Source organism: Amphibalanus amphitrite, unplaced genomic scaffold (genome assembly GCF_019059575.1).
Source record: "Amphibalanus amphitrite isolate SeventyFive unplaced genomic scaffold, NRLGWU_Aamphi_draft 000441F_arrow, whole genome shotgun sequence".
NCBI lineage: Eukaryota > Metazoa > Arthropoda > Thecostraca > Balanomorpha > Balanidae > Amphibalanus > Amphibalanus amphitrite.
In genome coordinates this window covers 408,513-436,004 of record NW_024881935.1, presented here as the reverse complement: position 1 = coordinate 436,004, position 27,492 = coordinate 408,513, and the positions used below count along the sequence as shown (strand labels likewise).

The 27,492-nt window shown below is 48.0% G+C and overlaps 2 protein-coding genes across 2 annotated transcripts in view; both read left to right on the top strand.

Annotated features, from left to right (window-relative positions):
- The window catches only part of LOC122391512, an 83,638-nt gene extending 58,079 nt beyond the window's left edge, over positions 1-25,559 (top strand). The window contains exons 3-8 of the mRNA XM_043385519.1: positions 11,607-11,742; positions 15,189-15,322; positions 18,669-18,797; positions 18,939-19,041; positions 20,707-21,271; positions 24,853-25,559. Coding sequence (XP_043241454.1) covers positions 11,607-11,742; positions 15,189-15,322; positions 18,669-18,797; positions 18,939-19,041; positions 20,707-20,795 — 591 coding nt within the window. The 3' untranslated portion in view covers positions 20,796-21,271; positions 24,853-25,559. The remainder of the gene's footprint in view (positions 1-11,606; positions 11,743-15,188; positions 15,323-18,668; positions 18,798-18,938; positions 19,042-20,706; positions 21,272-24,852) is intronic.
- LOC122391514 (L-xylulose reductase-like) lies at positions 30-9,594 on the top strand. The gene is made up of 2 exons (XM_043385521.1): positions 30-131; positions 8,492-9,594. Exon 2 carries the CDS (start codon positions 8,494-8,496, stop codon positions 9,223-9,225), a length of 732 nt encoding a protein of 243 aa, XP_043241456.1. The 5' UTR covers positions 30-131; positions 8,492-8,493; the 3' UTR covers positions 9,226-9,594.
- Positions 25,560-27,492: the final 1,933 nt, after the last annotated feature.

Sequence of the window (27,492 nt, the reverse complement as noted above, 5' to 3'; positions counted from 1 at the left end):
GCGTTTTTCGTGTGCGGCGCGGCGGCCGGCCGGTCGGCGGTCTCACTGCTGCTGCTATCGCGGTGACTGGCGCACGTGGTGTGTGAGGAGTAGGAGTAGCAGCAGTCCCAGCAGAGACGGAACAACGAAAGGTAAGCATTAAACCTCTCTGCCACAGCATAGTGACAGACTCAACACAGTTCGCTGTTATGCTATTCGCTTATGTGCTAGATCAGTGGCGTAGCCAGAAATCAGCGAAAGGGGGGGGGGGCATGGTGCTCGAGGGGGCGACTTTTTCCCTTGAAAGGGGCGCCATTGTGAGCTAGTGACAGGGGGTCAGTCTAAAATGTAACGTCATATATTCATGCATGATTTACTAGGTGTTACTACGGAACCGGCACGAGTATCAGAACCAGGTTTCGCTGATTTTTCATAAAATCCAATTAATGCAATTTGCAGCCCAGTGTTTTTATCAAAAGCCTTTATCTTTATGCATATTTATTTAGCACGATATAGGAAACGAGCTCAGGCTACGGACATGTTATTCTCAAAATACACACCCATTCGAATTCGAAACGGTAAAATATGCGTTGATCGCTAGGCACAATCTTTATTCTTTGCAAAAAAAAAAAAAAAAACATACAGGTTCACTCACTGAAGCAAAGTGACCTGTGGACTGTAGCCTCTGGTCGACCGGGTGGCCGTGCTTAGAATCTCAGACACTCATGACTGCATGAGTGCCAGATGGGTGAGGCGTGAGACTGTCCCATATAGTGGCACGAAGGTTAAGAATGTCTTCGGCCGGTGTAGTATAGAAGACGACTTTTGATGATGTGAGTGTGCATGGTCGACTTTGAATAAGTGCCATAGAAACCTGCTGATCTTACCGAACATTCGCCTTGTGTAATCCCCAGACCAAATATATTCATTGAGGGCCAGGTCAATTTTGCGACCTCTCTATAAGTACCTATAAGTTACCGATTACCGTAAAGTGGGGCTATTTGAAACGGATTTTACAGTTTTTGGCCTCTCCCTTTAAGACGGTTCATATTTCTTATAGCATGTAAATGGCAAAAATGTAGTTCTCTGTGAGCTCTTTCATATAGGTGCATTTTGGTTCAGCTAGTAATAATGATTAAGGTTATTTTTTATGTTAAAGCCTGTTTCAAATAGCCCCATAGGGTGGGGCTATTTGAGACAGTTTTAGTTGCAAAGAAATTAGAGAAAATCGGTCACGCTAGAGATAATTTTTTAAACGCCATGCATTTGGAAATTGAATTTTGATCATTTTGGCAAAAATTATTTTTTCAAAGACTGTTATATGACCTAAATATTCAATATTTTCCTTTTTCGTAGGACACTTCATTTCGGTCTGGTATAAAATTGCATCACTATATGCTAAGGCTATCATAATATGATGTGACCCATAGCTTTCAAAATGACAGGATGATCATCAAGGACTATTTTAAAGTCATCGACAGTAAAATTTTGAAAGTAAGTTTTTGTATATAGCCCCGGTGACGTGAAAACAGATATACCGAAAGTCGGTGGGGCTATTTGAGACAGTCTCGCTACCTTATGAAGCACACTGTAATGAATCAAACAAGGCAAAAGGTTTCCGAAAACATTTGAGTGAATGGTCTGCATGATTGTTTGTTCCATTGTACATATCCATGCGAAGAAATAACAGAAAAATGTTAAACGGTTTTGATTTTATGCCAATTTTCCTCGATCGCTGCATGCTGTATCAATTGGCCGGTTACCCTACCACATCAAGTACTTGGATACGCTCACCTAACACCTAACAGTACGTTCATGTGTTAAGTAACATTCAATGGTGTTTTTTGGTCAACAAAGGTAGACATATGTTGATTGTCGACTGAATCAGTGACTGTTGAAGCACATTTTAAGCACATATTCATCAGAATAACTAGTTTGGTCACCAGCTAAAGGGTTATTATGTTACACTACGAACATGTAAATATTGCTTGCTGCTTGAAGTACCTACCATGAACCCACTGCACGTTTATGACCACGACCGATTCACCGGTGATGCTTATGTCGAACGTTCGATGCACTTCAGGTAGATGGCGGTAAGTCTTCTCGGGTGCATCGCATCGCCGTTATCATCAGCTATTTGGCATATCCGTTGAGGTTTGACCAGGTGGGCATCATCGGGATTCTGAGACAATGGGTTACGCAATCGGCAGTACCGTTAACAATATATAATATTTTCATGAAAAATGTGCTTAGCCTATAACCAAAAAGGTAGTAACGATGGATACAGTGACGAAGCTATTAAAACTTCAACTTTTTAAGCTGCAGGTAGGGGTCCTTTTCGAGCAACTTAAATTGTGCGTTTTTCTGTATTTCGTATTTTATTGCAAATTTCGTTCAGAACTTTTCGAAATTTTCAAAAAGGTTATTCAGAGCATTCACTGTTCAATTCCACATTAGTCTAAGCAAAAATGACGAAAAAACATCAAACGGTTTTCATTTTACAGCGATTTTACTCAACCATTACCTTACTGTCTCAAATAGCCCCACTGTCTCAAATAGCCCCACTTTACGGTACCTATAAGTTAACCCGCGCCGTGCTGGTGGCCTGTGCTTTCCGTGTCGTGCTGGGGGGGAGGGGGGGTGTTTTCACGTCCCCCCTCTAACTCGGCTCCTGGGCCACGTAGCGACACGCGGTAAGGGGAAATCGAAAGAGCGTCAAAAATAATGACGGAAAGACTTCGCATCAATTTTTAGGTCCGGTCAAAGGTCAGGTCACCAGAGGTCATCAAAGGTAAAATTTAGTCCATTTCAACAATTTTGGAAACTGCCAACGGCTAACTCGGGAACCAATAGAGCTACAGCGCCGCGGAAAAGCGCATTCGATAGCCCTTTTACAGGCTTTTCTGAATATTGCTCTCGGATTTGATCTCAGGTCAATGGTTTAGCCTCCAGAGGGCAAAAATTCCAAAAATAACAGTTTTTATGAAAAGCGTTTGTCTGCAATAACATTTGGTTCAAGACAGTGATGATATTTATTTTGCCTGCCTCGTGTTCCTCTCGTCGAGACGCTTCGAATGAACTATACGTTGACCTTGAAAGGTTATTTTAAAAATTTGACCGCAGGTCAAGGTCATGACCTGACCGGAAAGGGTCATTCTGCAGATCAGTCGATCCGTATAGTCTAGCTGACAACATCTGACGTGTTTTCACCGCTCTAGCACGTCTCTATCAAAAGTTGAAGCCAAAAAACCGTTTATGGTGATAAAATAGGTGACCGTTTATGACCTGAGATGACCTCAAGGGCACATAAAAGGACACAGGTGCATTGTTACGATTCAGTGTGTAATGTTTACCTATGAACCGATGTTTAAGGGGGTTTTAAACGACACTCGTCCAAAAGAGGCGCATTTCACTTTTCTCCCACTGACTTGAGGTCCCAAAATTGACCTGACCTTAGGTCACATAAATAAAAAGTCCGAGATGAACATGTTACGCATATTGTTAGTCTTATCTGAAAGTTTCAAAAGTGATCGTTCAGTCGGTGTAGCTATAGCGGGTCTTTTAACTTTTTTTGAGGCAAGGTCACTTGACGTGCCCTAGTGACCTGACCTTGAACGACCCTCATCTGAAATTTAACAAGCTGTGTAGAAAAGATGTATGAACAGGTGTAGTACCAAAGACAGCGCAGGCGCTGCGCGACGTCGTTTTCGAGATATTCGCGAGAAAAAACCTAAGGGGGGCGTAACCCCCACCCCCTTCCAGCACGGCGCGGATTAATGGGAGACAATTAAAATGCTCTTCTTCTGAACGAAAACAACCTCAACCATCGGGATGCAGGTTAATATGACACATTTAATCTGTAAAAGTCACTCGTGATGTGACCATTTTTATGTTACTGAGGTCATCTCAGGTCATGAAAGGTCTCCAGTAGATTTTGGACAATAACTTTTGATAGAGGTATGGTAGAGCAATGAAACACCCTATATAATTATTTTCCTTCTCGAAAATATGGATCGACTAATATGCAATATGACCTTTACCGGTTAGGTTATGACCTCTTCCTTAGGTCAAATTCTCAAAGGCCCTTTTAATGTCAAATTCTAGTTCATTTGACTCGTCTGTCTCGAAAAGTGGAACACGATGCTGGTTGCAGGGTTGTATACGACTCAATCAATAGCAATCAATTCAATCACGACAAATTTGGGAAACCAATCAAATCAATCAAGTCACAGCAGTTTTCGGGAATTGATTCAATCGACTCAAACGCGACAATGAAAGGAATCAATCAACTCAATCAAACGACTCAAACCAAGACATACATTAGGTTTTTTGCCCCACCAACTTGGAAAAGTGTCCATAGCAGTCTGGTGTACCTACCTACCTACCTTCCTAGCACCTACCTACAGAAGAAACATGAAAATATTGTCATTTAAAATTATAAATTGCCATGCCATTCAAAGTTTCTATGTAATAAGGAAGGATACCTAGTGATGGACAGGTGGATCATGATATTGAGGTTCAATGGGTAGAATTGGAGCAGAAATTTCATTTAATGGGTGCAAAATAACCCAGTAGTTGACTCGCCCCTTAACTTAAATCACCACCTTTCACCTAAAAGTTGTCAGTTTAATTTTGGCCATATTCCAACTCCATTTACACTAAATATCAGATATTGCAGTTGAAAGTTGGCTGCTCGGATTTTGGCAGTGTTCGTGATTTGGCCATTTACCCTACACCATGTCTATTTTAATGGATAATATGCATCAATAACATATTAACCATGGGGAAATAGAAATAAATATCTTACCTGCATCATGCATGTGACGGTTTCGGTTAGACAGAGACTGACGGGCAGCCTGAAAAATATTTCCACACAATGTGCATTTGAGACGTGGGATGTTGTCAGATTGGGAAGGAAGAGATTTGAAGTATTTAGCGGTCCACGACTCTGGACGTGGCATGTCAATGTTAGGTACCTGTGTGAAGAATTCAAAACATTTTATTGCAATACAATTTGAAACTGTTAGGACTGGGGGATAGGGATGAGGATCAAAAATATATTTAAAAGGAAATGGAGAGGACAGGGACTCTGGAACCACAGGATAAGTTAAGAATAAAAAAAATGAAAATAAGAAACAATAATAACGTTTTGCCAATAAGTATGCTAAGCTTTTATAAATCCTTATTCTACATCTTTTGATATTTTGGTAAGATGGCGTCATTGATTATCATGTAGTACGGTAGATGATCATAAAATAAATCGGTTGTACAACACCAATTTCGTTTTAATTATTATTTTATTTGAAATAAAACCAGTTTATAATATTCGGTAAAATATTTTAAGGAAAATGAAATATATTAAATATGTTATGCTTAGGCTCTCAAGAGAAAAGGATCAACAAACGTTCTGCTGCAAATTAAACAATGCAGCAAATTAGCTATTAATTAGGTACGCAAACGTAATTAGCGAGACGAAAACGGCGCTTTTGTTTCAGTTATTTTTGTAGGGGTTTCAGATATTTTATAGAGTTCAGTGGGTTGTTTCTGAGGAGATGTGGAGATGTGAATTATTAGTTAATCACACTTTATTAGTATATAGGGCCTTGCACTTTATCATCTGGGTTAAAAAAAAACGTTTCCTGCTGAGTGCTGAAAGGTAGGTAGGTGCATCGCCAGGTTCTATCACCAGGATTGGAGCAGTTATTGCAGTTGAAAGTCAAAGTTGGCTGTTCATGTTTAGGCCCTGTTCTTTATTTGGCCATCTACCCCATATTGCAGTTGTGATGACAAGCAGTTTTCAGTGTAGTTTTGTGATCTTTGATGTCATCAATTGGTGTCATTATTTTTCGTCAACTAAAACTTATTTGAACTTTCCATTCAATCGACTCAATCATACGAGTCACTCTAATTTTCGGGAATCAAATCAGTCAACCAGTCGCTAAAGTCAAACGAGTCAGTCAACCAGTCATCTCGAAAAGTCAATCGACTCAATCCAATCAACTCAAAATACGCGTTGAATCAAATCAATCAATTCAATCGACTTGATTGGTATACAACCCTGGCTGGTTGAACTAATCTCGTGCAGGTCTGAGCCAAAAGGTATTACAGATAAACGTCCTCCGCGAAAACGTATATTTTGAGGCTAAAACGTTTACCGTAGGTCAAATCTGAGATAATAAGAGAGAGCATAAAAAGAGCTATCGAATATGCGCTTTGCTGCGGCGCTGTAGCTCAATCTCTTTCTGAATCCTGACTTATGCGCCGCTTTGTCGAAAAATGTCAACATCGGCGAAATTTGATTTTCGGTTGTCGCTGGTGACCTGACCTTCGACCGGTTCGACCCAACCATAAAATGATCTTAATAGTTTTGTAATAGTTTTTGACGCTCTTTCGAACGCCGCCTACTGCGTGTCTCGACGTGGCCGACAAGCTGAGTTAGAAGTGGGTGTTCAAACACCCCCAGCAGGTTCAATAAAAAAACGCTTACGCTGGGGGCGGCACCGCACTGCTGGGCGCTGTCGGCATCGCAATAATGGGCGGCAGAGCGCTGAGGGGCGCCACTTGCATTGAGGGGTGGCATTGTACGGTGAAGGGGCAGCGTCGCGTTGAGGGGCGGTATCGCAACGAGGGGGGCACTTACAAGGCTGCCTAATAAGGAACGCTTGGCACATCCAAGCCCAGCTCGGCGCCGCCTAGCTGCTGCATCTTGAAAAAGGGCCCTTAGTGTCGATGAGAAAGCCCCATTGTCAAATAATTGCCTAGCGTCAGTGGTTTCGGGGGGGGGGGGGGGGCGCTATCAATCTTGAATGGGGCGGGGCGACCGAAGAATCCATTCAGTTTCGCGTCAGTGACTACTGGAGGGCGTCTGAACGACCTCGGATAGGGCGAATGTGATCTTCAGAAGGGCACCGGGTGCTCTAGAGGAGTGCAATGCTTGGATGGGGTCACTGCTGCCTTCAGTAGGGCGTCGAACGCTCTGGAGGGGCGCCATTGATCTCGGATGGTCCGACTGGGATTTTCAGAGGAGCATCAGTGGTTTCAGAGGGGCGCCATTGACCAAGGATGGGCCGACTGAAGCCCCGGTTCAGGTGGGAGCCAGTGGCTCTTGAGGGGCGCCAGCGACCTCGGATTGATGGGGCGACTGTGATCTTTAGAACGGCGTTGAGGGGCGCCATTGGGCATGGATGGGGCCACTGTTGCCTTCAGCAGGGCGCCGCAGGGAGGCTCTGGAGGGGCCTGAGCTTGGGTGGGCCGACTGTAGTCTCCAGGGGCGTTGTCTCGGATGGGGTGAATGTGATTTTCAGAGGGGTGCCGGGTAGTCTAGAAGGGCGCCATTGGTTTCAGAGGGCTGTCATCGATCTTAAGATGGGGCAGCTGTAACCTTCGTTTAGATGGGCGTGATCTTCAGAAGCGCGCTGGACGCTCTGAAGGGGCGTCATTGGGCTTGAATGGGGCGACTTTAGTCTCAATCGGAACGACTTCAGTCTCAAGGGGGGGGGCTAGTGGTTCTTGAGGGCGCTATTGATCTCGGATAGGGCGACTGTGATCTTGAGAAGAATGTGGGTGCTTTAGAGGGGCGCCAGTGGTTTCAGGGATCGATCTTGGATGGGTCGATTGGGGCAGCTGTGAACTTCAGAAGGGCGCCGGGTGCTCTAGAGGGGCGCCATCAAGCTTTAATGGGGCGACTGTTCCGTTTAGGTGGGTGCCAGCGGCTCTTCAGGGGCGCCATCGACCCTGGGGGTTCGGAATATTCTGGTTTCCGGAGGGGCGCCCTTGAACATTTGGGGGCTCAGGTCGTATTTGGGGGTACCCTGGAGATTATTTAGGTGTCCAGGCACCCCAAAGAGATATTGAGTTCGATCCCTGCCTGCACATCACTTTTTAATTCATGTTCTCTCTGTAAAACGGCATCAGCCTAGTCGGCGCTAATTGGGGCGCCATTTGGGCGGCTGGGCGGAAAGGGGGGGCCATGGCCCCCATGCCCCCCCCCCTGTCTACGCCACTGTGCTAGATTCTTTACTCGTACAGTAGGTACCTACTTCCCACCAAACTGTTGCGTAACTGTAAATACTTAGTAACCGCAAAACTATGGGATGGAATGTAGATACAAAAGGGTAGAAAACAGCAGCTGAGCTGTTTCAAAGCAAGTACTTTCTAATTCCTTAAATTTTATTTAGATGCAACGTTCACTCCAAGAATCCGTTATTCATAGTTTAAAGTTTGAACTGAAAGGCACCCTACCTGTAACGTCATCGGTTGCACCGAGGTCACTGAAATTGGATCACACTGTAGTTCCCCGGTAGGGCTATCGAACGCCGTTTCAATTTTGAAAATCGGTCGGTAATCTTCTAAGATCTCCGGGGGTGGGAATCGAACTCCCTCCCCCCCCCATTACGGCTGACCGGGTCCTGGCATACGGCGCGGGAAAATATAGGCGTGTCATTGAACAGTTGAAGTTCCCAAACGAAGCGGAGGTGTGACATATGACGGCCATCTCTGCTCGTGTCCACAGCCATGGACGTCTCGCTGTCCGGGAAGCGCGTGCTGGTGACGGGCGCCGGCCGCGGGATCGGCAGGGCTCTGGCGATCCGCGCCGCCGCCTGCGGAGCGCACGTGATCGCCGTCTCGCGCACCCAGCAGCACCTGGACACGTTGAAGGCCGAGTGTCCCTCGGTGGAGACGGTGACCTGCGACCTCGGCGACTGGGAGGCGACGCGTAAGGCGCTCGAGCCTCTGGAGCCGGTCGACTGTCTGGTTAACAACGCCGGCATTGTGAAGCACGCGCCGTTCATGGAGATCACAGAGTCGCAGATCGACCAGACGTTCGGCGTCAACCTGAAGGCGGTTATCAACGTGTCGCAGGTGGTGGGCCGCGGCATGGCCGAGCGCGGCAAGGGCGGCGTCATCGTCAACGTCTCGTCGATTCTGTCGACAATGGTGAAGGGGACGGCGGTGTACTGCGCCTCTAAGGCGGCGCTGGACCACCTATCGCGCGTCATGGCGCTCGAGCTGGGACCCAAGGGGATCCGGGTCAACACCGTCAACCCGGGCGTGGTCAGGACGGACATGACGGAGAGGATGTGGCAGGACCCGGAGAGGGCGGCCGCCCTGCAGAAGGCCGTACCGCTGGGCCGCTTCGCCGAGACTGAGGACGTGGTTGGACCGATCCTGTTTCTGCTCAGCGACAGCTCCTCGCTCGTCAGCGGCGCGTCTCTGCTGATCCACGGCGGCAGCGCCAGCGCCTGAGTGGACTGCACGGCGTCTCTGCTGCTCCAGTGGCGTCTCTGCTGATCTAGTGGCGTCTCTGAACATCCAGTGGCGTCTCCGCTGATCCAGCGGGGGTGGCACACTCGTCTGAACCAATCCACTGCAGTCTGAGATGATCCGTGATGTCGTCTGAGATGGTCTGCGGTGGTCGGAGATGGTCCGTGATGTCGCCTGAGCCAGCATATCCGTAACGCCAGCCTAGTGTCGGAGTGCCGAGCTGCTAAACTGTCATATGCGCCATATGTGGTGCTGTGTGAATTAATTAACTACATGTGACCACTCAATGCATAGAGCGCGTGTCAATTATATGGATGCATATTAGGCACATGGAATGAGATTATGATCAGATTTTAACCCTCGCATGTGTAGGGGGGGGGGTCGGATGGACCCCCCCCATGGTTTTTCGCGAATAACTCGCGTAAAAAGCGGCCGATCGCGACGAAACTTTCAGTACCCTCGCATTGATCAATTTTACACCTACCCTGAAAATTTCATGACCCTGACCCAAATGACCTTTGACCTGTGACCTCTTTTCCGAGACCATGTTTGGCCGGAATCGCGATTTCGCGTATGTCGGCTCGCACTAGCCGCGTGTTTGCAAGCTTCTCGTGGTTTCAAACGTTCAAACATGTGATTTGATGTTACTCCCGTGTGTGTCAAGGTCACCTGAAGGTCAGGTCAGGTCATTGACCTTTGGTGACCTCGGGTGACCTCGGGTCACTTTTTCGAGTTTTACATGTTTCTAGGCTAGTTTTTGGAGCTGAATTCGAATTTAGCAACCATTTGAACATTTACGAAGTAGTTTTGGTGACTTCGTAACATGTTACGAAGCTGTCAGAGGCGGTTGACACGTACTACGAATACCCGTCACGACGCCTACTGGTTGACCTGACCTGACCTGACCCGACCTGGTCTAAATGCTTCAAGACATCATCTGTGATCAAAACTAACACGATATTCGTGATCAGCACCCCGAAAAACCCCTTAGCAGCCACACTTTACGACTTTCTAACAGGTCCCGATTTTCCCGACTTTGGGTCATTGACCTGACCTGGAAGGTCAACCAATGACCTAGGACCTTAAAATTGGGTATCATCGGCTTCCTCTCGTCACGGGCAACACGCTCGTTTTTTCCGCGAAGCTCTAGCTCGATCAGGGGCCAAACGGCAAGGGGGGGGGTCCAACCGACCCCCCCCTACACATTAGAAGCTGGCAAACGCCGCACACATGCGAGGGTTAAGATGACCTTGGAATTCCATGATCACTGTGTGAAATGATGATTAACCATCGGAAGCCGCGGGAGTAGTATACCGTGGCATCATATGTTTGCTGCTTGGTTGCACCGCTGTAATACAATGCGCCTCCGCCTGCAACATTGCCGAGCTTTGGACCGGAAAGTCCTGGCTGGCATGACTTATAGGTTGTTCATCTCATGCAACCGGGAAGCACACCGGTATCGCTGACCTCTGGGACCACCAGCGCACGGATATTGGATTTGCAATGCTCTGCAGGCACATTGCAGAGAAAATCGCTGAGCTAAGAGCACGAACAAATGGGCGGCAACATTTTTCACTGATGGCTGTGTAGTTTATCTAAAATGCATGATAGCCAAGCTCTCTGGAATTCAGCTATACCCATGGCGCAACATTACCAACAGTGTAACGTATACGATATCATTTATCATTGCGATCCCTTCCGCACCACGATCTGCTGCATTAAACAGCGGCGGGGGGAGGGGGGCATCGCCGGTGCTGTACCGACTTCCCGGCAGCGGCTGAGCAGTTCACGATCGATAACACCTACACGGCAATGCAATAACTGTGCCATCAGTCATCGGCGCCGGCGCTGCGCCAATTGTGCCGGACGTGTAACAGCGCCGCCCTGAGAGCGCCGTCATATGGAATTGCCCCTTCTGTCGGCCGGCTGACACGTCCATTCAACCTCTCCCGGCCGTGTGCTGCCCAACAACGAAACGCTCGTCAAATCTGAAAGGCGCGAGCCGTCCCACAGGTCATAAGCTGTCACCGCAGAGACAGTGCAAACGCTTTGCCAGAGCTGGCAAAGCGTCTGGTATTTTACCAACTTTGGGAAAATACCACACCGACTTAGCTCTTAAGACTTTGCTTCTTAATGATTCCGCTGGTTGTGATTAACGTTGGAACAGTGGAACTCCCAGTGGAATCCCCCCCCCCCCCCATTGGCCTGTCCCTCCGCCTCCCTCTTGTCCCTACTGACCTGTCCCTCCCTCCGTCTCTGTCCCGTCCTTCCGACCCGCCCCCTCCGCCTGCTCTCCGCTGACCCGCCCCCTCCTCCTGCTCTCCGCTGACCTGTCCCTCCCTCCGTCTACCCCCTCCGCCCAGGTGACGGCCAGTAACGCCAGCACCGTGCTTCTGCGACACATGCGGCCTGAGTCGTCCGGAGTGTACCGGTGTGAGATCTCCACGGAGGCGCCGCTCTTCAACACGGTCACACGGCACGGAATGCTGCAGGTCGTCAGTGAGTACCGGGCCGCACGGGGTGCTGCAGTTAGTACCGGGCGGCACGGGATGCTGCAGGTCTTCAGTAAGTACCGGGAGGGGAAGGATGCTGCAGTTAGTACCGGACGGCACGGAATGCTGCAGGTCGTCAGTGAGTACCGGGCGGCACGGGCTGCTGCAGGTCGTCAGTTAGTACCGGGCGGCACGGGATGCTGCAGGTCGTCTGTGAGCACCGGGCGACACAGGTCGTCAGTTAGTACCGGGCGGCACGGGCTGCTGCAGGTCGTCAGTGGGTGCCAGAGAGGGAGATGGGGAGGGGGTCACTGTTGCCGCCGTTGATTGCTATCCTGTTGCCGCGTTTATCGGTGCTATCTGTGGTGAAGACTTGTGAGAGTGTGCATACAAAGGTAACTTCGCCACTGCCGACGGTAACTACATACAATGCAGACGGCTGCGGTAATTACCTGTGTCAATAGATGCGCCGAGTCGTGTATCAAACTTTAAAGTAAAAGGAAGCATTGAACTTGTTGAGATGGTGCCAGCAACTGAAAGTTGTTCATCTGTATCGTTTATTTACTTTGTCGTGTAAGCGGTTCCTCCAATGTTGGAAGTAAAATGAGTATAGAAAGAGTTATACACTTATTGAAAGTATTTATGCACTCACAACTGCATTCTAAATTTACACTTCAATAAAACACCAACAAAGACCATACTTTGAACAAAACGGCTCTCGTTATTTCCGCATTATCAAAGGCAGTAACTTGTCTATGGGACATTGACAGAATTTACTGTCGGCGAAAATTGTCACACCCTTCGCCATAAATACGGCCGAAATTACCATGCCGGCCGCTCTGAGTGGTGTATACGGACAGACGTGGTCAGTGGCGTGGCTGAACACCAAATTTACAGCCGCTCCGGCTAGCCTGCTGAGGACAGCGGCTGTCCACGTCCGAACTAGGCCTGTGTTATAGGCGTTCACTCGACCGCACAGTTTATTGTCCTGATACAACCGGCTTAGGAGAGTAGGAAATTTTTACTTTTCTGGTAGCTCCTCGAAATGTAAACATATACTTTTTTAGATCAGACTGGAGGCTGCATTTAGAATAAAAAGGCCATCACGCCAGCCATTGTGTGACATTCAAAACCAGGCGTAATGTTCTTTGTACTGCCTTACTAAAGACCATTTCCTCAAGTTCCTTAAAACCCTCGCACCGACGGGGGGGCGGATATCCGCCCCCCCCCTGAGGTTTTTCGCGAATAGCGGGAAAACCGCGGCGCGTAGCGCCGCGAAATTTGGTATGACTATAACCTCATCAATTTTACACATGGTGTGCAAGTTTGAACCTCCTACCTTTTAAGGTCAGGTCACCAGGTCACTTTGAATGACCCAACCTCAAGTCACTTTTTTGCAACTTTGTCACCGTGCCAGAGCTACAGTAGATGTCGGAGGCCTTTGAAAGTCGCAGGATATTATAAGGTCATTAGTAGCTACAATTTGTATATCTCGGAATTTTGATATCGGTGACCTAAGGTCAGGTCAATTTCGCGACCTCCCCATTATAAGTCAATGGGGAAAAAATCAACTCCCTGTTTTTACCACTAAAACGGGTCGGAATGGCCCCATATACCATACATGACTTCATATACGATCAACCTTCACTAACTTGAGGTCTGTTTTGCTGTTGGGCAGCTGTGAGGTCATGTGACGTCATCAAAGGTCACCAAAGGTTTTTGGCCAATAACTCCGTACAGGAACAAGATACAGTCGCGTGGATGGTCTCATTGTGTTCAGCTCGTCAAGACGCATCGAATGATAGGTATACATGATGACCTCGAGGTCACGTGACCTGAGGTCAACCTTTGACCTTGACCTTTCGAGGTCAACATATATCATTCGATGCGGATTGACGAGAGTATCACGATGATGCCCTTAGTTTGTTCCTGTCTTGACTAATTCGAAAGTTATTCGAGAAAAACTCTCTCCATATCTAGCGCCGCCATTTTGACTTTTTCGACCCCTGTGACGTCATCTTTGACCTGACCTGAAAATGACCTTTGTAAAAATTGTAGATCTTGGCCGTGCGTATCCGATGCCGTTTACCGCTTGTCGCTATCTTGCTTCGTTCTCGAGATCTCAGGGGGGGGGGGCGGTCATCCGCCCCCCCCCCCCCGTCGGTGCGAAGTTGGCGCAGACCCCCGTCGGTGCGCGGGTTAACTGACAAGAGTCCTCAGTGTATCATGCATTTTCCACATTACAGCGCATATAATAAGCACATATTCTGATGGAAGCAGACACGCAGGCCGCCATCAGTCTCCATGGATGACCATAAAACCCTTCATATCATGAGAGACCCGGTCATCTTCCTACATTAGCCATTCGGGCGACCATCACCTGCGTGGCGGACCATGACCCGGCGCGGCCCACGCGGCGATCAATGGCGCACAGGCGGCCGTCGAGACGCACTGGCGCGCCGCGGAGACGAGCCAGGGGACTGGCGGAGACGGGAAGGACGCGGGACGGCAAGCCGACACAGCGCGACGTGACGCTGCCCTAGTGCCCTGACCGGCTGACGTGGCGCGGCGCTACACTTAGCCCTAACTGAGCGACACGGGGACACGGCGCCATGCTGCTCTAACTGGCCGACACGGCGCCGCACTGCCCTGTGTGACAGCGTGGCAGCGTCCCCTTACTAGGCGACACGGCTCGGAGTCAGACTGCCCTGACCGTCCAACGCGCCGCACTGCCCTGTTCCCCTACCAGGCGACACGGCTCGGAGTCAGACTGCCCTGGCCGTCCAACGCGGCGCGGCGCGACACTGGCCTGTCCGTCCGATACGGTCGGCGCACACCGTCCTAACCGACCGCCCTTTGTCCGTCTCCGTCGTCCGTATCGTTACTACTGCCCCCCCTCCTGCCCCCCGTCGGACAGTGGAGACGGCCGGCGCCCGGCGCCGTTTTCAGATGAACCAACTTGGGAGTGAGCGCCGTGCCGGTCGCCGCCGCCGGCAGAGGACCGAACCGAGCCTGATCGTCGCATCAACCGGCCACAAAGCGGGCCAACTTTGCCGATACGCCTTCGCGAAATCGCCCATAGTTGGTGTATTAATTTCCATAATTCCTGATGAGAACTTGTTAAAAGTTATGCAGATATGATTTGGGAACTTGGCAGGCATGTTAACGCTTGCGGCAGATAGCTGAGAGAGACCAAAAGCCCAGGATCCGACCGACGCTCCGGCGATGTGTTGTGTATGCCTGAATGCTGTTATTTCCTCGCGATCGCCTTCGAAGGCGATGCCTTGCAGCCAATTTCCCCCATATCGGGCAAATAGCCCGACTACTGCGCCTCCTACCCGATTCCCAGTGATATGCAGCGCCATAAATCCCGCTTGCTGGCCATACAGGCATAGGCGGCGCCATAATTCACCGTCACCGAGCCTGTGTTGACTGGTGTTCCTCCGCGGCCAGATCTGCCGACGCATGGTCCGATCATCAGCGGCGGCCAGGAGCGGTACCGGATTGGGGACGTGATCCAGCTCAACTGCACCTCCCCGGGCACCGTACCGCCGCCGCAGCTCACCTGGTACATCGAGGGAGAGCGGGTCAGTGACGTCACGCTTATCTTATATTTGTTTGTTGATAGGTCTACTACCTAAGTTCCGGAAAGTATGAACGTCACACCACTTCATACAGCTTGGTATATGTCTCCTGCGGCAAGGTAAGTCTGCGATCTTCCAAACAAAAATTATGGGTGGTGTCAGAAACTTCACATACTTGTGCTTGGCTCCTAAGATTTAGCCCAGTTAGACCTTAGTGGATCTCCCAGAAATCGTCAAGTCCTGACAATGTCAATTAGTCGTAGCTTAGCCATCCCGAAGTTTCAAGGAGAGTGACCACCATCTACGAGTCCCAGATTGACGAATTTGTATTCGGATATCGCACTCGGACAGTTGGCCTTTTGAACCTTGACCGTCGTTTCTTATCGTATTTCTCGCCGCTTGCCTCCCAAGCTGGGCCGTCCCTTATTCACAGGTCTCAGAGTGGACGCAGTTGATAGTCACTAATCCTTTTTTATTACATTTTTTAAGTTTATTGATTACACATTCACCATGTTAAAGGGACTATCCCACCTTTAACATGGGGTTTGAGTTGAGATAGCCAAGTTTGCGGCGAGGTTCAGAAACCACTATCTATCTAGGTTGCAACCCCCGCGGCCTCTTGGTGTTGAAGAAATTCGTTCCCTTCATTTGAAAATGGGCCTTGTGCAAGGCCCTATCTTCAACATGGAGCGACCGTTAGTGTGACGTCACCTCGTTTAGTCATTCTGATTGAAATGGGTTTGTTCGTTGAAAAATCGCTTAAGTTAAAACTTGGTCTGAACTTTGTTGTGGTGCCTACAGAGTAAAAAGAATCAGCTTTATGACAGTAATGTGGCCTGGGGAAGGAGGTAATTTTGGGCTGTGACGTCACATATTTGAAAGTTTGTGTTTGGAATATGGGACGCCTAAGATGTTTAATGAAAAATAAATACCAGAACCGTGTTCCTGGTCATCCGATCTATAAAGTCGGGCACAATTTAACTGGTTTTAACAACATATTAGAAGGTGGGATAGTCCCTTTAATAAGAGCAGGGCAGTGATAAAATGATAGCATGACGATTATTTTTGGACCCATCCGGCCAGACCGGGACGATGCTGTCAAGTTAGTGTCATCCCGGCCCCGGGAAGAGTTGGGGGACACCTCCCCGGCAAGACAGTCACTTATCACTTGTCAATGAATGCAGGAGATTTCTTAATTATTCACTGCCCAACCATCGGAGTCCTGACAATTGCCTTTGGAATCGACACCAATTCGATGCGAACAGACCAAACCCTGTGATTATTTTCTGTGGTCGCCCCGTGACGAAGGGCGCCATAACACTGCGCATTGCTGCCGCCTCGGTCCGGGGAGCCCTCGCTTTGTCCGGGCCCTCGCTCGTTCCTCGGCAGCTCTCGGCCGACTCTGCCCGCCCGGTGGTCTCCTCCACCGGCCAGCCACGTGAGCCGTCGTCCACCGATGATAGTCCCAACCGGACCACTCCCCTGGGCCCGGCCATAAAACGGTTATGGTCTAATGGAAACTAATGGCCGTTAAACATGGGCTCTCTGAAATCTGTCCAATGGCCATGCGTTGGACCGGGAAAGATGAACAGAACTGCTCTATTTCTCTGAACGTTAAAAAAGCCTTGCAGGTTCTTATACTTACACTGCTTTCTTAGGCTCTATTCTATTGTCAAGTATTCACAAGCTTTATTGAGAAATGCATTTGATGCGGCATTCGTTGACCAAGCACATACCTACTGTTACTAATTGAACAAGATTACAACAAAATGAAGATCTGTCTTACATGTAAAACGCGGTTTAAGTGACATGACCTCTTGGCGTTTTAACATATTCCACCGCAAGACTTTAAATTGGTGCTTGTGATTGTTACCATTACTTCCAGTCAGTTATGTTCCTATATAGCGAATAAAATACAATGTTGCCATCGCCTGGCCCCAGAAATAGCTGCTAAAGGACTTCAGGTCGACTGGTGATGGCCCTGGTGGCGCAGTCGGTTAAGGCGTCGACCCGCGGTGCGGGCGGTGCCGGATTCGGGTTCGATTCCCGGTTCCGCCCTTTCCGCGGGAACGCGGGCGTCGTCCCCGGCTGCGTCACCAAGTGTGGCGTAGACTCCCACTTCAGCCGTAGCCTGGGGGGGGGGGTGGGGTACAGTGGCCGGGAGGAGATGGAGCCCTCCTATAATTGGGAGATACAAGAGCCCGTTGGAGGGAGGCCTGAATAAATAAATAAAATAAAATAAAGGACTTCAGATCGACTGGTGACCGGAATCGTTCTGCTATAAATCGCAGCCTTTACACCATCTCCGAAAAGTACATAGCTGATGCCACCGAAAGGCCGTTGGCTGAAGTTAGCCTCGCACTTGACGTGTTATTACACATCACATCAGAACGGGGCATTGTTTTGAGGTTGTCGGGCCATCTTGCTGGCAAGACGCCGCCTAACAAAGACTAATTGGAACAGCTCCTCAGTGATATTAGCGCAACTTTGGTGATTAGATCGAGTTGCTGCGAGGTTTCGCTTTTGCCAGAACAACAGTCCAGGGTTATTGATGCATGGCGGTTCAAAGAAACTAAATGCTTGATTTATGCTGCCCAATCATGGCTATTAAACGATGACTTAGTAGTTTGGGCTCAATGTACCTACGGTTTGATCGTTTTGAAAAAAAAAGGTTTGAGCCGTTTGTCTGATACCGCACATTTTTCATAGATCATTTTAGTCATGCCATATGCGAAGTGCAGTGAAAAAAAAACATGACAGATTTCAGCCGTCTTCATTTTTCGTAAATCTTCCCCTCGCCGTGACAAAATATCACCAGAGAACCTCTGGTGCGATAGACTCTGCTCGCGCCCTGCCGCGGATCTGATTTGGGCACTCGTTTGACTTCTGAACCGACTCATTACCATGTCATGATTTATGACATCCCCGGGCCCGACAGGTCACGGCGGAAACGACGGCTCGTTTGTGGTCCGTGTCGACTTTATAGTCCTCGACAAATGATCAATGACGGCCTCCGGCGGTGACGGAAGACGACGGTTTCCAGGAATCGCATAAAACGCCGTGGCCAGGACCCGTGCGGTCAGAATGGGTCACGCGGCCGACGCTCGCCGTCACACCCTATACATAGCACTGAATTCCCCATACGCGCCCCACTCTGACTCATGATCAGTAATTACACAGCATCAATCTACCCTGGCCCTGCATCACCAAATTATTTGATGTAATTTTAAGCCACTCTGAGTTACCCCACTGTGATGTGAACACTAGCATCTCGTTTCACCCTCCACTGACCCTGTATCACCCCTCGCTGACCCCAACTCCGCACTAACCCTGCCTATTTGACCCGCAGGCGCACCCGGGCCTGGTGACAGAGTTCCCGCGGTCGGTCGGTCCCGGTGGTGTGGTGGTGGTCACCAAACAGCTGCGGCTGACGCTGCTCGACCGGCACCTGGCCGCCACAGGCAGACTCAAAATCAAGGTACTCACCCCGAAAAATCGACCGCTCGATTGTTCTGCTTGCGTAATATGAGAAAGGTAGTTTCCCAACCAATCTGCGAAAGTGCGTACAGAACAATGCTACTCACTGGTCCCGCTAACAGCAGCCGTATATTTGTTTCAGTGCACTGCCTCGCTGGAAAACATATACTGGAGGAGCCACGAGCGGCACGTGCACGAGCACGTGGAGGCTCGACCGGCACGTGTCACCGGTAGACATCTCCGCAGTAAGTCGCCCTCTGCGCGCAGCCTTCGGGTAACAGTTCATATCCCACACGGGAGATCCTTACTAATCTTACCCAGAGCGCTGACTAACACTACAGCATACTGGGCACGCGTCACCTTGAGGCGCAATGTGTCCCGAGTGCATTAGGCCGGACATGCACGTACCGACATCAGAACCACTGAGAGGCGTGCAGTGGCTCAGGGCAGTAGTATCTCAACGGCTCAAAGCGGCAGTATCTCAGCGGGCGCAAAACAGGCAGTAGATGCCTCATGGCGGAGAACAGCATGAATTATCTCAGCGGCTCAGAACGGCAGTATCTTCCGGCTCAGAGCGGTAGTACCTCCTGGCTCAGAGCGTCAGCATCTCCTGGCTCAGGGCGGCGGTATCTTAGCGGCTCAGAGCGGCAGTATTTCAGCGGCTCAGAACTGCAGTGTTTCAGCGGCTCAGAGCGGCAGTATCTCCCGGCTCAGAGCGGCAGGACCACCTGGCTCAAAGCGGCAGCATCTCCTGACTCAGAACGGCAGTGTTTCCCGGGTTAGAGCGGCAGTATCTCCCGGCTCGGGGCGGCAGCATCTCCTAGCTCAGAGTAGCAATATCTCCTGGCTCAGAGCGGCAGTATCTTGGCGGCTCAGAGCGGGCAGCGGCAGCATCTCCCGGCTCAGAGCGGCAGTTTTTCAGCGCCTCAGAGCGGCAGCTTGCCTCCGCTGTTCATGGAGCGGCTGCCCAAGGCACGCGGTGCAATCTCGGAGGGAGCAGTGCGGCCAAATGGACCGACCCCCGCCGGGCCGGTGATGCCTGGGAGGGTCCATTGAGGACGGCGCCGCGGCAGATGGGCCCAGTGGGGTGCCGGTGTGCTGGAGACGGCCGGCCGACCAGTGCCGCCCGCACGACAGACCAGAACTGAGGTCATTAGGAGTTGAGCGCTACTCTGATGCACTTAGCGCAGAGCGTTCATGTGTGGAATGTCGCCATGGTTTGCGATTAACGTCGACGCATGGGATTGCGCTGGGCTTTAGGATGAAAATACCATCGGGCTTAATATCGTGACTACACTACTTTAACCCGAACATATCATGAACTTGAGGAACTGCGATAAACTCGGCTTGGACAAGGATAATATAATTTGGCTGAGCTTATAAGGAAACCAAACTACAGGCATTACCAACCCATGGATGAAATTAATGACAGTGCAAGGAGAAATAGCCCAGTCATGGCCAGCCCAAAACTACCTTTAATATTTATCGCTATAAGTTATGAGTACCGTTTTCTTTTTAACTGTTACGCACATTATTTACTGAAATGAACGTTTCAAGCAAGCGCCTTTTATCGCACCACTCGGCGATAATTGGCGGTATATAGATGCGCGAGTGGTGACGAACGATACTCTTCGCCGCATTGACAGATTAATTTTCTTGATGAGCGCATCAACGATCGCTAAAGCTCAGTTAGTCCCGCTGGTTAGTTATGAAGCAGAGATAAATCAAAGCCAAATTAGATCGATAGAATAACCGATGACGGCCAAGTAAGCATAAGAAACTATTGGCAATTTTGTTGATAATCGCACATGATTGATATGTACCCGCGTTTGTGCAGTAACTCCTGGAACAGCCTGTCACCAGCTCAGACTCTCTGGCTCGCCATTGTCACCACCCCTTTGTCTCCGCAGACGAGGGCGGCGCACTGAGTGTGTGGCAAAAGTGGCGCGTTGTGGCGGCCGCCAGCTCGCTGCTGCTTCACCAGTCAGTCTGGAGGTGACCGCCCGCTGACCGAGGATGTCCGGAGCGTTCCCCGCTGGAGGAACCAGGGCCAGACGACCGAGGGGGTCCAGAGGGCCCCCTCCTGCATGAGCCGGAACTAACTACCGATCGGTGAAATACTGACCAGCGATAAAGCGTCGGCAGAGAGCGAGCGCCCTGAAGGGAAGGCGAAATGAGAGTGAAAATGAGAACCCTGGAGAATAGAGCGAACACCCTGAAGGGCGGCGAACTGAGATTGAGAACTGAGAACCCTGGAGAAGAGAGCGAGCACCCTGAATGGCAGGGGAACTGAGAGTGCTCGTGCTGTGGGGCAGAAACTCCGTATTCCGGGTGAACAGGGAGTGAAAATCCTGTGGGGCGAGTGAGCTAGGAGCGAATGTACTGCATCGTGAATGACTCAGCCTTGTAAATACCGCTCATTTGTATGGTGCCGAGTGTGGTGTGGTCGCGTTGTCAGCCTGCGCTCTCGCACGGGTTCCGGACAAAAAGTCAAATGATAAAAGGTAAAAGGATGATTAATCAACAGACATTACGTCAAAAGCAAGAAGTCAAAAATCTTAAAAGTCAACAGGTAAAAGGTCAACAAAGAGGAAAGTCAAAAGGCAAAAGGTCAAAAAGGATAAAACGTCAAAAGATAAAAAGTGAAATTGCCAAAAAGTCAATGAACAAAAAGTCAACTAGTATAGAAGTCAAAAGACAAAAAGTCAAATGGACATAAGGTCAAAAGACAAAAAGTAAAAACGGCAAAAAGTCAAATTGCCAAAAAGTAAAAAGGACAAAAGTCGAAAGACAAAAAGTGAACAGGACATAAAGTCAAAATCCAAAAAACCAAAAGGACAGAAAGTCAAAAGGACAAAAAGTCAAAAACAACAAGTCAACCGGGTATGAAGTCAAAATAAAAAGTCAGAAGGTCAAAAAGTCAAAAAGACATATAGTCAACAAAGTCCAAAAAGTCAAAAGGACAAAAAATCAAAGGGACAAAAAGTCAAAAGGACAAAAAGTGAAGAGGACAAAGGTCAAAAGACGAAAAGTCAACAGGACATAAAGTCAAATTACGAAAAATCCAAAGGAAAAAAAGCCAAAATCCAAAAACTCAAAAGGACATGTCAAAGAGACAAAGTCAATGACACCGGGATCATCAGTCATTACATACATGAGATAACATTTACAAACAGCTGTACACAATTAAGCAGGATGCTGCACCATATAACCTGCATCATTGGACATTGAAGCAAGACTGCCTCCATTGCGCGACTGATGGGGATTCCCATGACCCGCAACCGCGACTCAGCTGGTCACACGGGCATGCTTGGCTGAAATCTGACACACATCCGTTGACACTTACGTGCTAGGTGGGAGCTCGCTCGCATCGTAAGATTGTCATGAGGCAGCGTTACATGATCCTTCGAGACAACTGGCTGTCCCAGGCGCAGTTTACCGGAATTATTTCAACAAATATAGTAACCCGGAATGTTATCGATACGAAAGGTTCGCTTGTTCAAATTTCCTATATTGTGTAGGGAGACGTTTCTCATCAATTGATTCCGTCACGGGTTCTATTAGCGATTTCACACTTTTATTATAGTTCAAGCGTATTGTATGGTACAATTGGTACAATAGTAAAGCGCGTCGTTTCTTTTAGATAGGTGGAAGTTGGAGCGAGAGGCAATTGTGTGATTGTCGGATTGTCCTGCCTTGAAAGGAACGCTCATATCAGCATCAACAGACAACAACCTGTTAATATTCACGGACTGCATACAATTAAGGTGACCAATTTTCATCGAAAAGTACGGACTGCATACAATTAAGGTGACCAATTTTCATCGAAATGTATAGGTCAACCCGCGCCCCACTGGAGTCTGCGTATAATACGCCCTACTGGGGGGGGGGGGGGGCTCTCCGTAGCCCCCCTCCTAACTCCGAAACTACTGGGCCGATCGTCAAAATTCAAACGGCGTCTGATAGCCCCGAAAAAACTGGCGAGCGAAACCTAATTTCATTGACCTCGAGGTCACCGATGACGTCACAGGTCAGGTCAAAAATAAAAATTATTAGCATTTTGACTTATTCACATTTTGGGCTCTGGCCGCCGTCTTACAAGTCAGATCAGGCTCATTTTTGGTTTACACACTCGTGAACAGATGCTCTAGATACCTTGAGGGTACCAAACTTGTACTTTGATTTTCAGGTCAGGGTCAGGTCATCACAGGTCACGGAAATATTATATCATGCTTCGGTCACGTGACACATGTTTTATGGTCCATTTAGGCCATAGATTTCGAATCTGATGTCGTCTGTTTCATTCGAGGTCATTTTGAGTCGAATTTAGCTTAGGTCAGGTCACTTTCAGGTCAAAAAAGGTCAAATTTTGAAGTTTAAATTTTTCAACAAAAAAGGTGTCTATTGGATGCAGTTTGGGCTCAGGAACACGATGGTGCTACATATTTATATCGGTGTACGATGTCAAATACGTACTGAAAAATTGATTTGAAAAATTAATAATAGTGAATGTTTTGCAATAATGTGTATAACTTGGCCATATTTGAAGATATTTAGCAAAAACTTGCTAGAGTTAGTCATAAGTATGCATTCTGTCACATATATTCCGTTTTTTTTTTGAAAACTCAAAAACTTTTTGAAAAATATAAAAATATAAATTTCGAATATTATTATAAAAAGATTTCGAAATTTTCAAAATTTTGAAAATCCGAGATAGCAGTTTGATAGCGCAGTCAATTCTAAGTCCTTTCATGCAAAGAAATGGATCTAGCTTAAAAACTGAGCTCTTGAAAGCGATTGCCGTGGTTCAATGTTTTGCGTCGAAATCGGCCGAACATGACGTCACTGACGTCATTTCCGGTCGACCTATGGTAGCTACGAAATTCAATTTTTGAAACAAGGTGTCAAATTGATGCAGCCGAAGGTACTGAAAGTTTGGCGTCGATACGTCAAGTGGTTTGGAAGTTATTGCAGAAAAACGGGAGGAGGGCTATGAATAGCCCCCCCCCCCCAGTGGGGCGCGGGTTAAGTTATCGAGATGCGATTGCTAAAAACACAATTTTTTTAGGGCCTCGGAGCTGTGACGTCCAAAGAGAGGTGACAAGTATAGCGCATTGTGGCCACCAGTTACTGTCCCTCTTCTTCATCTTCGCCTCCGCCCTACGTCTCCTTATCGGAACTGCCCCCCCCCCCCGCCACCAGCAGGCACAGTACGCCAACTTTATATAGATAAGTTCACATTCCCAATATACTTTTTAAAGCAAAGTAAAAATAGGTAGGAGCGTTCTTATCGGTAGTGTTGGGGCACGCACGGGGACGCGCTGAGACGCGCTATGCGGTGCAGCCGGCGCCCAGCGGGCGGCGGCCGGGGATCAGGTGGCCTGGCGCAGGTCAGTCGCCGACCGAAGACGCGGGCTGCGGCGTACTTGTACCGACTTAGTTAACGACTGCTGTTAAAGACTACTTTTTGCTGTTGACTACATTTTGCGCATCAACTTTTCGCGCACCTATTAACTATTTGCTTGTTGACTTTTTGTGTGTTGACTTTTAGCGTGTTGACTTTTAAGCATGTTGACTTTTAAGCATGTTGACTTTTAGCGTGTTGACTTTAAGCATGTTGACCTTTCGCGTGTTGACTTTAAGCGTGTTGACTTTTAGGCGTGTTGACTTTTAGGCGTGTTGACTTTTAGCGTCTTGACTTTTTGCGTGTTGACTTTTTGCGCGTTGACATTTTGCGTGTTGACTTTATGCGTGTTGACTTTTAGCGTGTTGACTTTTAGCGCGTTGACTTTTTGACATGTCGGCTTTTTGTCTCTTTGACATTATGTCTTTTGACTTCTTGCGTGTTGACTTTTAGCTTGTTGACTTCTGGCGTGTTGACTTTTTGGCAGGTTGACTTTTTGTTCATTTGACATTTTGTCCTTTGACTTCTTGCGATGTTGACTTTCTGTCTGTTGACTTAATGTCCTTTGACTTTTTATCCGTTTACTTTTAACGTTTTGACTTTTCATCCGGGAATCGTTTTTTACAGCTCAGAGCGACCACCTCTCGCACAGACCCAAGTGACTGGTATACAGTGGTCGCTCTGAGCTGTAAAAAACAGCCGAGTGTGATTGGCAGTATGAAAATCGCTTAGTCGTGCGCCGGCATCCCGCATTTTCGTATTTACCGACGCGCGTGGTGATGAGAGCTGCCTGTGTATGTACAGTTGGCGTTTGCCCGACTTTTATATGTAACCATGCTTACCCATCTGCTATGCATGATGCTGGATAACAAAATATAAATGCTTATAAGCTTCAGGTATGACTAGGCTAACGTTTCAGGTCAAAACTGCAATTGGAATATGCCCAGAAAAACAAGAACTACATGATTTATGCTTTATACCATGGTCTATCTGTTCCACCTTGTGCTGTATAGTAGGTATAGGCTAAGAGATTAATGTAACAAGAGCTAAGGTCAAGGTAGCTCGCAATATGCATTTGAAACTACATTTACCGTCTCTGTAATATGGAAAGTTAAAATAGGAATTCGGGATGAAAATAGGTAGGTATCATATATAAAATCATGTTAACATCTTTTTTTAAATATGAGATCTCTACCTACTATTGTATCATAGTGCATTTCGCTATCCTATTACTATCGTAAAAAAACAGCAAATCATATATACAAATTGAGTGCCGTATTGGACGAAATCTTAGCATCCATAATTCAGTTTTCTTGGCTTGGCGTTACGCAAGTTCCGAATAGGGGAGAGTGGGGCAAAGCGGCCACCCGGGGCAAAGCGGCCACCCATCGTTTTAGCCCTCCACAGCTGGCGTCAGTTCCAATTTATGATTTTCAATTATACTTCTCTTTGCGGTCGTTCGAATGAGCCAGACCGGGGTTTCAGGCCCATCGCCATTGTTCTGTGAAACACGGAAAAGCATTTCTTGCCAGGTTACCAATTATGTTTACAATTTTTAAATGTTATTTTATTCCATAACCGTTTGGAATTTTTATAAGCGTTTTTGTCCATGCATTGCGTGGTTATCGTACATGCCTTCTACCAATTTTAATGCTTTTTACCCCACTAATAGCTGAGCTGGAATATTTTTGTCTCGGACGGTATGCGCGGGGCAAAGCGGCCGGGGCAGAGTGGCCAGCCCCCAATTGGTCATAAGTTGTTTCCATCTGGATAAAAGCATTATTTATATTCAAATGTGTCGTCATCTATTCATCTTGGCCACTTTTCGGTTACATGAGTTACCAAATTATGCAATTAAATGTTTTTCCAAAAAAATTCTTTCTTTTTTTAGCAATAGGTGGGAAGATAACAAAGTAAACATCCATCTTCCCTTAAACCTTGTCATCATCAAATACCCTAGTCGTGCATGAGCGAACTATTCTGTTTCTCATATCGGGACTTGAGAAGTCGCCAGTGGCCGCTTTGCCTTAGGGATGGGGCAAAGTGGCCAATATGCTATAGGTTTAAAGTTTTGTCAATATCTCCCATATGTGAACGCCTTTGGAAATGAAACGCAGTTGGAATAAAAGACAATTTAATAGGGATCACATTGGTATAGAAAGAATCTTTCTAAGTTTTAAAATAAAGCGTCGGCATCGTTAGAAACGTTAGGGTGGCCGCTTTGCCCCACTCTCCCCTACATGGGAACCAGAATGATCCAAATAATGGTTGTCTTATATCTTGGCACACGTTTACTATTAATCGGTTCCATACTGTTGTCTTCTGGGCCACATTAGGCTCGGTCTTAGCGTACAACGGACGAGGACACACTATCGTGCATACGGCATCAAGTTAGGCTATATTTTAGACGTTAAGCATGTGTAAAATTGAAACGGCTTCCAGCAGACTGGCGATAAGACACATTTACCTTTTGTATTATGTTCTAAACTATTATGAAATGTGTTCTCAATACACGGTTTATAAGTTTAACATCGTGTGCTTCAAACAGTCCATAGTAGTTAAAGCTCCTTATTCAGATGGACACAGAAAAGTAGGATAGGTATCATAGATCGGTATGGATGTTTAAATGAATAATGTCATCGATACAAAATCAGCCAACTGTGGTCATTTTTTTTGTTAGCTTTTTATCTTGTTTAGAAGATAAAATGTTTTTATTTAGTGTAAAAGCGTTCGAATTATAGGCTTTGTTATTGGTGATTTGGTAAAATTTTTGTTAGTTTTGACTTTGATCAGTGACCAAACTGTCCTGATTGGACTCTGGCTCTGAGGCGCGGGGTCGCTGCGTGCTGAGCCGCTGCGTGGCCCGTCGCCCGGGGCGCTGGTCACGTGACCTCTCGCCCCAGCCGGGCTGTCGAGACTGGGCGGCCGCACTCGCGAGCATCATCAGTTAACAGTGAACCACTGGGCTTAGTGGGTTGGTGCTTAGGCTCTCGCTGAAGGTAAGCAAACCGGTGGACGTCAATCACCTTTATTTTTTTTCGTTTTGGTTGCTCATTTTTCAAGATAAAAACGAACGGCAACAGAAACATGGAGAGCATGGTCGTGGGCAACGCCGCCAAGTTGAAAAGGTAACTATACCTTGCTTTCGAGCATTTACGGCCGACGTTCAGTATCTGTTTCTCGGCGATATAATTTCCCTTCTGTGCTCTCTGCGAGCATATGTAAGTATTGCGCCGGCACTGAATCCCGTAAGCTCTGCTGGAGGTCACTATCTCTTTATTAGAGACGTGGA

Coding starts and splice junctions, on each gene's coding strand:
- LOC122391514 (XM_043385521.1), top strand. CDS start 8,494: ATGGACGTCTCGCTGTCCGGGAAGCGCGTGCTGGTGACGGGCGCCGGC.